At 35.7% G+C, this 14,548-nt stretch overlaps 3 protein-coding genes across 3 annotated transcripts; all 3 read left to right on the plus strand.

The window, feature by feature from the left end:
- Positions 1-619: 619 nt before the first annotated feature.
- LOC107599286 (protein THEM6-like) lies at positions 620-4,372 on the plus strand. The gene is made up of 3 exons (XM_016290830.1): positions 620-696; positions 2,567-3,071; positions 4,005-4,372. Coding segments are annotated over exons 1-3 (618 nt in total). The 5' UTR covers positions 620-694; the 3' UTR covers positions 4,116-4,372.
- Positions 4,373-5,027: 655 nt separating this feature from the next.
- On the plus strand, positions 5,028-6,098 carry LOC107599268 (protein THEM6-like). Its single transcript, XM_016290812.1, has 2 exons — positions 5,028-5,137; positions 5,513-6,098. Exon 2 carries the CDS (start codon positions 5,517-5,519, stop codon positions 6,096-6,098), a length of 582 nt encoding a protein of 193 aa, XP_016146298.1. The 5' UTR covers positions 5,028-5,137; positions 5,513-5,516.
- Positions 6,099-10,820: 4,722 nt separating this feature from the next.
- LOC107599269 (tripartite motif-containing protein 16-like) lies at positions 10,821-14,533 on the plus strand. The gene is made up of 6 exons (XM_016290815.1): positions 10,821-10,859; positions 11,503-11,736; positions 11,947-12,106; positions 12,883-12,945; positions 13,062-13,115; positions 13,743-14,533. Exons 1-6 carry the CDS (start codon positions 10,821-10,823, stop codon positions 14,279-14,281), a joined length of 1,089 nt encoding a protein of 362 aa, XP_016146301.1. The 3' UTR covers positions 14,282-14,533.
- Positions 14,534-14,548: the final 15 nt, after the last annotated feature.

Raw genomic sequence — 14,548 nt, forward strand, 5'->3', positions numbered from 1 at the left:
ATTATTTAAATTATTCAAATATTTGATATGTCTTCAAATTAATTTATTATTTAAACTTTAAACATTCTATTAATATATACGCATATTTTATATATTTATTAAAATATCTCATATTTATCATTTTAATAATTATATATCTATATATTTTTAATTCTTAATAGTTATATACATAGAATTATTTAAAATTAAAAATAATATGGATAATTTTTATAATATATATATATTGCAAATATTATATATAGTTATATAATACGTTTTTTTTCTTCATTCAAATGAATATGACTTCTCTAAAAGAAAAATATTTATTATTGATTTACTTTTGTTATTAGGACAATTTTATTCATCAAACTAAATGGAGTAACTCAAAGCCCAATTTTGCTCATTTTCAAACCACCTTTAGAGTTTATTTAGAATCTGTAAAGTTTTTTTAAAAATCGAAAATCCCAAAGAACTGTGTCTCTGCTAAGTGAATGTAACATTCAAATTTCTTTATCTTTTAAGTTCTATTTTTGCTATTTTCTTTCAATTGTGTTTCATTTGTACTTACAAAATGTGTACATTTGAGAAATACGTCAAGAACTTGAATTCTGTCATTTTGAACGTTCTTACGTGACGTCACGTTGAGGGGGCGTGTCATCGCGCGTTCAGCCGGCGTACCGTACAGACGTAAAACAGCAACTGGACCAGCGTGGACATGTAAGTACTGTGTTTGACTCTTTTACAGCTCTTAATTTAGTTTCCGACAGCAAGTCCAACTTATCGTTCGTTGTAAATGCGAAACTTAAACAGATCAACTATGTTAAACTGTTGAAGATTTACATTTAAATTCGTAAACTAAATGTAGGCTTGAACGAGTTTATCTTATTGTTGATTTAGTCTATTTATCATTTTCCCACAAATACATTCTATGGTGTCTGATACTGGAAATACGTTTATAAAAAGCACCCCCCCCCCCCCCCCAAAAAAAAATCACTCGTTACAACGTGTTCACAAACCAGCCTAACTAGTTCTACTTGAACGAGGCTTGTAGCAAAACCCTAAAAATCTCAGAACCACAAAAATGTACTGACATCTCAGGTTGTTTTAACAAGTGAGATACAGACAAATAACATGCAACTTTTAATAATAAAATAAAATAAAAATGCTGTTTAAAATAGTTTAAGATCAGTTTCCCATGCATATATCTAATAAGAATTTTAATACCAAGTAATGAACATTTGAGGAGTAAACTGAATGCAACGCAATACAGTATGTCAATATGGTCTCTAAATGTAAATGTCTTGTATTAGCAATGTTTCAAAGTTTGGAACAACTTCCAACAGATCTCTAATACTTTAATTCAAATAAATAAATAACTTTCGGGTTGAATAGCTCTGCTCTCAACCACTAAAATAAGGAAATAACTTTTACTGTACCTTGTGATCACACTGCAAATAAGCGATGGTCTTCATCAGTATTTTTGTCTTGTTTTCCAATGCAAATGTTTAAAAATTATTATATCAAGATACATTTACCTGAGAAGCAAATTGACAAGAAGCCTTGAGATTGGGATTAAAACGAACAATCTGCTTAATTCAAAGGGAAAAGAAGTTTTCATACTCCACTGACAGATATTTGTTCTTGTTTTAAGCATAAACCCACTTCACAGAAAACAAGACTTCATATGTTCACTTTGCATCTCAAGTAAACGTATCTTGATTTAAAGGAACACTCCAGTATTTTTGAATATAGGCTCATTTTCCAACTCCCCTAGAGTTAAACAGTTGAGTTTTACCGTTTTCGAATCCATTCAGCCGATCTCCGGGTCTGGCGGTGGCACTTTTAGCTGTAGCTTAGCATAGATCATTGAATCTGATTAGACCGTTAGCATCTCGCTCAAAAATGACCAAAGAGTTTCGATATTTTTCCTATTTAAAACTTGACTCTTCTGTAGTTACATCGTGTACTATTACGCAGTGCCTGAAAATAGGCTTATTGGAAGTTACCTAGCTGGGACTATTTTCAGGCGCTGCGTAATATAATTGCGCCTGCTGCACACATGGTACGGCAGCAAAGTTCCTTGATTCTTACGCCGGAATGAGAGTATAGTTCCTAGCCATATCGGCCTAGAAAATCGCAACTTTTCATTTTCCGTCGGTCTTAGTACACGATGTAACTACAGAAGAGTCAAGTTTTAAATAGGAGAAATATCGAAACGCTTTGGTCATTTTTGAGCGAGATGCTAACGGTCTAATCAGATTCAATGATCTATGCTAAGCTACAGCTAAAAGTGCCACCACCAGACCCGGAGATCGGCTGAATGGATTCAAAAATGGTAAAACTCAACTGTTTAACTCTAGGGGAGTTGGAAAATGAGCCTATTTTCAAAAATACTGGAGTGTTCCTTTAAGGATGTTTAGATATTTGTATTGGAAACCAGGTATAAAAAAAAAATACTGAGGATGATATTTATTCTTTCGCAATGTATGCTACATTTAATGCCATGACTTTATGAATTTAAAACTGCTCTGAATTAACAGAAATCTCTTGTACATTCTGGCTTAAACCTTACTTCTGTATATTCCAGGGAGGACACACTGCTGTGGATTGTGGGCGTGTTGTTACTCCTGTTCTGCAGTCTGGATGTGTGGTATTACTTGCGGGTAGTGGTTGTGCTGGTCAGGGCCTGGTTCCTCTCACCTGTATTTGACATCACAGCAGAGCAGACTGCTAGCGGACGAGTGGTTCTCCATGACGTTGACCTTTGCCACATGAACAATGCACGCTACCTACGCGAGTGTGACTTTGCCCGTTTCTCTTTGTACACTCGCAATGGGGTATTCAAGGCTTTAAGAGCTCTAGGGGCCACCATGGTCGTTGGGGCATCTACCATCCGCTATAGACGGCCGCTGTGTGTCGGTGAGGCGTTTGAGATTCGCAGTCGAATCATTACCTGGGATGAGAAGTCGTTTTACCTGGAGCAGCGGTTTGTGTCTCGTAAAGATGGGATGGTGTCGGCTGTTATGTTCTGCAAACAGAATGTTCTGCGCAGCAGTCCGGACAAGATCCTGCAATACCTGTGCAAGAGAAAGGTGAGCAGCTGTGATAGATTTACTAACACTTTAACTCTCTGGTGGTCTTTTGTTATTGTAGACTGTTTTGAATTTTTACATTTGTGAACTTTATTGGAATGGTACGAAACTGACGTTTGTGGCACTTGATATATAAACACACAACAAATTGTGGACATGATTCGGAAAGACTATGTAAGTCTGTTCATAAACACAGAATTGCGTGATTCACAAATCTGAGAAAAAATTCTGAATTGCAAGATATAATGCTGAGAATTCATAATTTTTTTCTTGCAATTCAGAGTTTAAATCTCACAATTTACTTCCTACTGGAATTACAAAATAAAAATGGTAATTTCAAATTCTTTTTATCTCACATATCTGATTTTATTTTATAATTTTTTTTTTGCAATTGCAAGTTCTCAGAATTGCGAGTTTATATCTTGCAATTTTTCATTTATACTGTATATATATATATATTATTTTTATTTAATTTTTTTCTCTCAGAATTGCCAGAAAAATGTCAGAATTGTGAGATAAAAAGTCACAATTACTTTCTTAAATATTTTATTCTGTAGCAGAAAAGAGCTTCCATAAGTCGACATAAAAAATTTGAAAATACAGAGCAATTTTTTTGGTGTACAATCTACAAATCAGACTCAATTAAGTTGTCTTTGATAATCTCTAAATATATGTCCAAATGCAGCTTAATAAAAGTAATTAATTATGTCTGAAAAGATTCTTATAAGCAGATAGGGAACATACAGCCCTATATAAGCATTGTATTAGTTATTAATAATATTAATATTAGCTTTTTCTAATATTTTCATTATTTTATGTAGAAATAATAGTTCACAACAAAAATGTTATCAATTTACATGTTGTTCCAATTGAATATGAATTCCCTTTTTTTTCAAAACACTGAAGCCTGACATTTATGAACTGATTTTCTAGGTTGAAGTGCCAGAATTTCCTGAAGACCTGCAGCACTGGATCAATTTCATCTCAGCCAGCAGTAAAGCCCTCAGGGGCGAAAGTCAGCTCGATGATAAAAAGAACGAATGACGGCTCACTGCCTTAAATGAGCTCTCAAACACTGGTTTACAAACATAAGAACATACTGATGCACATACATGAATGTCTCGGGTGTTCAAAATAAAACTGTGAGTTCTGCTGTAATCTAGAAGCCTGATTCATGATGCATTATGATTGTGAATATGTAGAAATACTTTCTTAAAAACAATGGATGAACAAAAGAGAAAATACTATTTTCTGGTGTATTACTGCCACTGACTGGACTGGAGTGTGAAGCATTACTACAAAAGGGAAACAAAACAATAATACATAAATAAATAATAAAAATAAAAAAACTCACTTATGCAGTATGTGTAATTTAAATTCTATTTTCTGTTATTCTGAGATAAATATTTCTCTCTTTATTTTTGACTGTCCGAATGCACAAATCTAAAGATTTGGCAGATTGAAATGGATTAAATTATATATCTCAATTTCTTTAATAACGTCTATTCAAAATAATATGTTACTGTTTAAATGGCATTCAGAACATGAATATCCAATGAATTTGAAACAATTAAAACATATCTAAATAGCAGCAAAGACGTATAAATAATTATTTACATTTTTTTTTGCATTTAAACAGCTTTTTAATGAACATAACGGCAGGAACAGAACAAATAAAGAAAGAAAAGAGGATTTAAAAAAACAGGGATTAATCACAGTACATCTCATCATATCTCTTCAAAAAAGAAATACATTTTTTGTTATCAATTACTCTTAGTGATTTAATTAAATGTTCTACTTCACATAACAAATCTATAAAAGTAGGGATTTTTTTATGAAACCTTTGTTTGTTAAAATAGAATTTTGCCACAAGGATAAGAAAGTCAACAGCAGATTCTAAAGATTGCAAAGACGTATAAATAATATTTTGTCTTGGAAACGTTGACGGCGTCACGCCGCTCGTCTGGCGGCCTGCTGACGTAGTCACGTAACCACGTTAAACCAATCAGAGCGCAGTTTCGGTCTGTGCGGAAGTGCGTGAAGCCGGTTTTTCGGGTGACAATCGCGTGAGTAGCAAGAATGCCTAATTTGAACATAGATTATGATTATGAACACTAATAATGCACGTCGTTGATCAATTGACATGTATTAAAACTCAAGCCGGTCTACTTGGGACAGGTGTCGTTGCACGGCCTTGTCTGATCTATAAGTGAGATCAGATATTTAATCGAAATGTTGATTTTTGATTCATTTCCGATATGAATGAATGATGTGACATCTTTAAATAAACATTTATAATTTTCCAAAAAGATGCAATAGTGTTGTAGCCGGGTCACTGCTGTTAACGCCGTAGAAACTCGATAAACCCAGTTCTGTGTCCCCACGTGATCGTGATGAATTATTCATGATGTGCATAATTAATCATCTTTACTGTGTGACAGAATCATGCTGCTGTGGATTCTGTCCGGCTCTCTGGTTCTGTTCGGCAGTTTTGACGTCTGGTACTTCCTGAGAGGCTCGTGGATGGTGATCAAGTCCTGGTTCCAGGGGCCGGTTCGAGATGTTCTGGCCGAGCAGGTGGTTCACGGACGGGTTCTCCTCCACGACCTGGACTTTATGTGTCACATGAATAACGCCCGCTATCTGCGCGAGTGCGACTTCGCCCGGTACGCACACTGCACGCGGAACGGGCTCTTCCTGGCCGCACGCGCGCTCGACGCCACCATGCTGGTCGGAGCCACGACCATCCGCTACAGACGCTCGCTGGCGCTCGGCGAGGCGTTCGAGCTGCGCACCCGGATCGTGGCGTGGGATGAGAAGTCCTTCTACCTGGAGCAGAGGTTCGTGTCCAAGTCAGACGGGTTCGTTTCTGCTGTCATGCTGTGCAGGCAGAATGTCATTCGCGGAAGTCCACAGAAGATCTTGGAACACCTTTGCAAGAGGAAGGTATGCATTTATTTATCAAAGCTTTTGAAAGCCATGGACCTTGTGCAAGAGACCCCTTTTCATGACATGCATTTGATTTGAAATGCATGTTATTTTGCCTGTTTTTTATTTATTGTACTCAAATGTATTTATTTATTTCGTTTTTATTTGTATTATATTTATGTTTTTACTTTTTTTTAAATTTTGGTCCCCCAGATATTCTCATTCTCATGCCTGGGACCCCCATTCTAAAATTTAAAAGGCATTTATATATTTTCTTGTATAAAGACCCAATTTATACGGTGAAAAATTCATATTAAAAATAAAATGTGTAAAATATTAGTTTGAAAATATCGAATTGGATCTAGTTTTTTTTTACATAGAAAAAGTCTTAGATCTTTGAGTTCAGCTCATGAAAAATGGGAGCAAAAACAAAAGTGTTGCGTTTATAATTTTGTTCAGTGTGTGTATATATATCATTTATATATGTCATTTATTTATATTAAACAATAAACGTTTATTAAAATGTTTTATTTATTTATTAATTATATTACATATTTATGTTTTTACATTTATAAATATACAATTTAAAATTGTGTTTATGTATATATGTTTAATTTGAATTAATTTGCATTTATTTAACTTGTGAAGTAATATAGACTTACATTTTATAAATGTAATTTACAATTTTATTTTTGTTTTTTTTATGTAGTTTTTTTTTATGTGCTGATTTTGGTGTGATGTATGACCTAGTCATTTTTTGTGAGCTGCACAAATTCTTGCCAGGACACTTAACACTGCACCGAGTTTAACACTGCTGGCATCTCAGTGCTTTTTCTGACATGCGCAGCTGTTGTGCAGAGCAGCTCTTCAGACCCTCCCCCTCATGTCAGACTCTGTGGTCACATGACTCACTTCCTGCATAAACGATCAGCTCCAGGCATGACGAAGCGGATATCGTCCTCTTTTGGAAGACCAAACAAAGTAGTTTCGCTTTCACAACGAATCACACAGCGCCTTCACGACATGGCTGCAGCGTCAACAATACTACAGCGAGAATAAAAGTTAACGCCTTCTTTCTTTGCGTGAACATTTGGGCGGCGTTATGCAAATCTTCCCACATCGTGACATAGACATGTGGGGGCGTGTTAGAACGAGCCATTTTAGGTAGGTGTGGCTGACTCTGAACTTTTATAAAGAATATCTCTTTGGATTTGAGACTTTAGTCTTTGCAACTTTACAGATCTTCTTTATGCACCAAGAGCTTGTAACACTCCAAAGAGAAAGAAAAAATTTAAATCGCATCATATGACCCCTTTAAAATGCTCACTAAGTTTGGGACAAGTATAAGTCTTATACTCAAAATATGTACATATTTCATTTTAATCTAATAAAATGTTAATACTTCATTGATATTTTTTTTCAATTACATGTGAAGAAGCTTGCAGTTCTAATAGGATTAATTGTTTATTTCATAGCTTCAGCACCGGTCTTTGTACAGAGTCCTTTTACCATTAGCATCCCGACAATTAGTGTGTTTCCATTCTCGTCTTTTGGTGAGTATCAGGAAAAGCTTTTATTGTACACTTAAAAAAAGTCAGTAAAAATACAGCCCACTGTTCTGTTAATATTAATGAATTTTCCCTATTGATTTTTTTTACAGGTGTATTTAAAAAAATGTAAACGCATTGTGTAGTGTTTTAGGGTCAAAGGAAATGTCTGTAAATATAGCAGACAATGTACTTGTAATTTAGTGTAGAATTTTGACCATCTCTGAGCCTTTTGTTTTTGCACACATCTGTGCTCTTCAGGATCCAGAGCAGCAGGTCCTCGTCAGAGACTGCAGCCACGTAGGAGACGAAGATAGCCTTAAGAACGGCCTGAGAAACGCCTGATCAGAACTCAGTCATAGGCCAAAGTCAGTTTGTGGTAGTTTTTTGAGCATGTACATTTTCATGGTAAAAAAAAAAAGTAAAGCTGTTAACCACAAACTCTTACTAAATAAGACAGAAATGTAAATGCAGATGCGTTTGTGTCTACTGTCCAAGTCTCAATGGTATTAACTTTAAACTTATGTTAATCTGTATATTTTACAATTACATATGTGTTTGGAGTGAAAGTTGCAATATTGTGTGATCAAAACTTTTAAAAATAATTATACACGTTATATAGTGTTATACTGGTGTAAAATTATACTACTGATGCTGTCTATCTATTCACAGATGTTCATTTTAGCTTTATACTGGATGTTTGAAATGTATTTGTGTGTATTAAACATTGTTTAAATGGCAATACTTTTTTAAATTAGGATGTTAAATACTTATTTTTCATATCATGAAAAATAAAGTTTCTTCCAAACATTTTGATGGCTCTGGTAATTTACTGTGTAGCCCAAAAAAAATAAAGATTGAATCATGTGTGTTTTCCTTTAAAGTGTGACAATTGAACCCGAGACAATATCAATAATAGTTTTTAACATCTCTATTTTGGAAGCCCATAAGAAGTCTTGATAATTATAATCATAAGCTGAAGGTATGATTAAAAAAAAATCATAATTATGACAATCATGTGTGTTTTCCTTTAAAGTGTGACAATTGAACCCGAGACCATATCAATAATAGTTTTTAACATCTCTATTTTGGAAGCCCATAAGAAGTCTTGATAATTATAATCATAAGCTGAAGGTATGATTAAAAAAAAATCATAATTATGACAAAACATATTAAATTTAAAAACTTTTTCTCATAATTATTAAACTGTATCTTATATTTAGAATTGCCGAAATTATAACTTGTCATGATTTTGACTTGGTCTCATAATTATGACTTAGTATTTCATGATTTGTCATAATTATAACTTGTCACAATTTTGACTTTTTATCATAATTATGACTTTAGAATTTACTTATGTAAATATTCAATACTATAGACTTTATAATTATAACTTTAACTTTTTATGTCTGAAGATCTAACTATCTCATAATTATGACAATCTCATATTTTTGACAAATCATAACTATAACTTGTCATTTCAGCTTTTCATCATCATGATTTAAAGCATGTTTTTTTTCCGTTTTGTGGCAGAATTGGGTGCTCATACGTTCCTGATTATTTGAGCAACTAAAAAAAATCTCGATTTCCGGTTTTGTTTTGTAGAAAACATGGAAACACCAAAGACGCTTTAATATGTTGTGCGTTTTAATAGACTGGTGACGACCGCACAGAGTAGCATTATAACAGAACTTATCTTTATAGTTATCGTTCTTGGTGTGAACGGGGCTTTAGACTGAAAAATGTAGTGTCTTTAATTTTTACTTCAACAGAATGGTATAAAACTTTGCTACGCGAGCACAAAAAAACGATTGTACATGACCGGAATAGGCTAAATAGTCTTTAAAAAAAAGTCACACATACTGATCATGGTATAAAATTATCACCATCAATGGGAAATATGAAAAATACAAAAAGCGAGCACATTTGTACAATCTAAAAATCAGCCATGATGCAAGGAAAAAAGCACACAGCTATGAAGGGGTTAAACTCTAAAACATCAAGAGTGCAAAAGAACTGGTGTGACTGTAACACGGAGTAAACTTTCGCAAATTTACACATCAAATCAGCATTTTATCAAAACTGCGGCAAAAAGTAGTCATTGATCATGTATAAATACATATCAAAACACAAAGCCTAATAAAATGCAATAATAAATTTACTTAATCAAAAAGTGATTTTGATATTCAATTTTGTATATATATATAAATTTGGATACATATAAATTGCTGTTACACCCGAACAATAAAGACATTTTTAAGTTTTGTGTCTTACAGTGCACTGTAGATAAATATCACCTCATCCAGCGCCGTTTTTGTTTTCTGTTGTATCAAGTAACCCGTTACGGTGTGAGAAACCACTGCAAGCGATTCTGTGTGAGAGAACGTTTTTGAATTAATCACACCGAATCGCAAACTAGTTTTTGCAAACAGACTTATGCCGAGTTCACACTGCACGATTTTCAAACTCGTTTGATCGCCGTTGTTTTCACACTGCGTGACTATCTGGGGTAGCATTCAGTTGCTGCTGTGTTCACACTGCACGATGGATCAGCGACAGGAGGTTACACACTGCATGACTTCACAATAGGAAGAATCGCAGACAGCTCTGTCTGGTGCAGGGTTGGTAGGTTTTCGCTACAAAACACGTCCAATTACTACTCAAAACTAGCCTGAAAATATCCCAATTGCTTTCGAGGGGTTCCCCCAGTACAAATTTTTTTGGCGGGGTTCTCCTGGTATTTACATTCCAGGGCCGAAATATCACGCTATTGGGGTCGCTTCAACGTGCTGACATAAAAAACAATTACGGATTTGGCAACACTGGTCCGCAAACTACGTTTCATATAACTCCTCCCCGAACTTCCCGCTGCCCTGTATCTTGGTCTCTCATTGGCTGTAGGTCATCGCCGATGTGTTTTTCAGTCAGAACTCATTTCACACAGCGTGATTGTGTCGGCGATTCCCTCAGATCGCGTCTTTGATAATTCACATTATGTGATTGTCACTTGCGTGAACGAGCACCGATTTGCCTCAGATTTCGGGCATTTGTCGGCGATTTTGCAAAACCTGTCGGCGAGTGTAAAATCGTGCAGTGTGAACTTGGCATTAGCAAACAAAGATTTATCCCTAATATACTGCACTTGCTAACCTTCTAGTTTTACCTTCAGGGCAGTGCTGCCAAGTCCGCGGTTTTCCCACGGAATTGGGCTACTTTATCACTGCTGCCGCGGGTTGTTTTTCATGTCCGCGGGTTACCGATAACGTTATAGACCATGGAGTGCGAATTTTACCAGGGGAACCCCACTAAAAACGTGTATTTTACCCCTGAATGCGATTTTTAACGGCGAGACCCCCTCGAAATGCCATTGGGCTAGTTTTGAGTAGCAATTGGGCGCGTGTTGTTGTGAAAATCTGGCAACCCTGCTTCAGGGGCGGGAGCCCCCCTCAAAATGCCATTGGGCTAGTTTTGAGTAGCAATTGGGCGGGTGTTGTTGTGAAAATCTGACAACCCTGCTTCAGGGGCGGGAGCCCCCCTCAAAATGCCATTGGGCTAGTTTTGAGTAGCAATTGGGCGGGTGTTGTTGTGAAAATCTGGCAACCCTGCTTCAGGGGCTAATCAATCGGAAGTCCCGCACATTCACAGAAAATAAGGTGGATAGCCTCCGTTCATAGTATTTTAAATACATTTGCTCTATTTCTAACCTAAATATTGCATGAATGCTAAAAAAAATTCTGGAAATAATAATTTAAATAAATACATTTTAGATGTAATAAATAAATTTGAGATAAATAATGTTTAGAACCATCAAAACAAAATATTAATGAATTATTATAGTTTAAAAATATAGCACATTAATTTATGCCATATTCAGTCTTTTTAGAGTGGCGAACAGTACAAGTGTGACCAGTAACTTAAAACAAAACAAAAAAAAGTCCTTTCTGTCACTGCTTTAGCGCTCAGCGCAAGCGGTTGAGGATGACAGCGAAAAGATCTTCATCAGACTGCTGCGCTCCGTCGAAAGGAAGCATCTGGAGGTGAAAGAGCTGATCAGAGGTGAGGAGAGGACAGCTCTCGGACAGACGGAGAAGCTTCTAGAACGACTGAATCAACAGATAGTTGAACACAGAAGAGGAGAGGCCGAGCTAGAGGCGCTCTCAAACACCGAGGATCATATCCATTTCCTGCAGGTGAAGTCCTGGGTTTGAAATATGAACTGAATTAGTTTATTTGTGCTGGAGGTTACGAAACTGAAACACTATGGGAACCACAAGGCCATGGCATGGCATTCTCTTTGTTTAGGATCTATAGGGGAATTTGGGCCAGTGAATAAAAAGGTGTGGGTTTGCTTACTTTGTTCACTAACATGCTAGTTTTACCTGTCTGACTCACCTGTGCAGAACTATAAGAGGCTCTGCGCTCCTCCTGACGCCGGGGGTCGGCCCAGCATTGATGCCCATCCGTACTTCTCTTTGCTGATACTGAGAAAAGCTCTCGCAGAGCTGAGAGATAAAGTCAACGAGGTCTGTGACAGAGAATCGACAAAGATCACAGAATTAGGTGAGGACAGAAACACAGATTCACAAGGTAGCTGACTATGTTGGACTTAGTAACCACTTAAATGCATGAAGGAATTATGAACGGATTTGAAAATAAACATTTTAATAAATAACTTCACAAACTGACAATTAAACATTTAAAATATTTTTATAAATTGATGCAAAATAACTTATTTTACAATTAAATCAAATTAATTCAAATGTAGTTAACATAAAAACAAAGAAATCTTAATACATTATATCACAAGACTAATGATAATTAGAAATTTTACAAATATCAAAATAATAAAATTTTATATAAAAACAGTTAAATATAACTATATATATATATATATATATATAAATATATAAATCTAATAATAAATACCAGTCAAAAATTAAAGATATATGAGTAAATATTTAAAATTACAATTATTTGTAATTGTAAACTTTTTTTTTTTTTTTACTTAAAGTCTGCTCACTATGGTGGTCTTGGTATACCACTGAAATAAATGAAGGAAATTAAGAACTAATTAATATATATATATATATACACATATATACATATACATATACACACACACACACACACATACATACAACTACCTTTTTTTGCATTTATATATTTGTTGATTTCCAAAATTATTAAAATGTACATCTCCAAATGAAATTAAATTGATTCCTTCGTTTTTAAGTGACATTCCTAGTCCTCCACAGCCGACACTTGCTTAGAATCATATAAACATCAGCGGTTGATGCACAACTGTCTGTTGACAGCGGATACCCTTATATTTACAGTTGATGAAGAGCACAATCAGTCAGCTGAAAACTCCCTGAGCTGTCCGTTGAACACTGATACAGGTACGGACACTCACATCCCTCCCAGCAAGTCAGTCACCGAACCGCATTAACTCATCCATGTTTACCGGTGTAAACCAAAACTCTTCTGATGTAATCTCCTCACTGACCTTTTCCAGTCCATCGACATTTACAACAGACTGAGCCGAGGACCAGAGGAGACTTCTTACAGTGTGAGTTCAGTTCATTTTTGGTAAATTCAGGATTGTGAGATGTAAACTCACAATTTTAATCTTACAATTCTGAATTTGTCTCGCAATTCTGACAATTCTGTTAACTCACAATTGCGAGTTTACAACTCGATATAATTGCGATATAAACTCAATTCAGAGAAAATGTTTGAAATGCAAGATGTTAAATCACAATTATGAGTTTATAACTTTCAATTGCAAAATATAAACTCGCAATTCTGAGAAAAGTCAGAACTGAGATAAAAAGTTAATTTTTTTATTCCATGGCAGAAACATAGAAGCTCCGGTTGCTATAGAAACAGGCTGTGTTCTGAGAGGCGTGCATTGGCTGTCTACTCTGAAAAATACTAATTTTTTTTTTAAATGCTATTTGAGCATAAGAAACCAATTTTACGAGACAGCTGTTGTCAGATGTCATTGGTGTTTTAAAATATGAAATTTAATTGAAAACTTGGTGAGCAGCTTTGGAGAATTTAACGTTTCTTCATTTAAAGAGATGGGAGCTGTATTTGCATGACTGAAATTTAGTTGGCTGAAAGGCATTTCAAAGACCAAGTGAAATGACTTGCCTTAAAGATACATCTTAGTAAAGTATCTTATCTCTTTCAGACTGCTGTGATTTGACATTAGACCCAAACACCGCCAACTCTTTCCTCCGTTTTTCTGGAGACCTTGCAGAAGTCACGACCGACCACGAGCCGCAGCCATACCCCGATCACCCAGAGCGCTTCATCAGATGGGCTCAAGTCTTCTGCACCGAAGGTCTCTCTGGACGTGGATATTGGGAGGTGGAGTGGGGAGGCGGTGAAGGAGTTTCTATTGCAGTTTCCTACAGAACTGGAGAGAATATAGACCAAAAACTGGGATGCAACTCAAAATCATGGAGCTTCGATTTCTCAGATTCTCTTTGTTTGTTCCGGCACAATAAGTTTAGTGTTGAAATACACACTCCAATGCCACACAGAGTCGGCGTGTATCTCGATCACAGAGCTGGAACTCTGGCGTTTTATTGCATTTCTCTGGCAGAAGATACCATGACTTTGCTCCATCGAGAGCAAACCACTTTCACTCAGCCTCTCTATCCTGGATTCTGGGTTGGACTTGGATCTACTTTAAAACTCTGTCGAACTTTAAGCTTTTCAGCTTAGTTACGCATTCTGTGCTCTCATTTTGTTTCAATGGACAGTTCACCCCAAAATTAAAAGCACGTCATTCGCTCACCTTCTTGTTGCATTTGTGCTTTTCTCCTGTGGCTTATTGTTGTAGAGTCCATGCAACATTGTGAAAAGTAGCGCTCTGACCTCAATATATCTTTTTGTTGGAATGACCATTTTCATTTTTGAGTGAACTTACCATTTAAATAAAATATGACAATATAATAGAAACGTGTGAAACCAGGACATGAATAAAGAGCA

This window comes from Sinocyclocheilus grahami, unplaced genomic scaffold (genome assembly GCF_001515645.1).
Source record: "Sinocyclocheilus grahami isolate Dianchi unplaced genomic scaffold, SAMN03320097.WGS_v1.1 scaffold263.1, whole genome shotgun sequence".
NCBI lineage: Eukaryota > Metazoa > Chordata > Actinopteri > Cypriniformes > Cyprinidae > Sinocyclocheilus > Sinocyclocheilus grahami.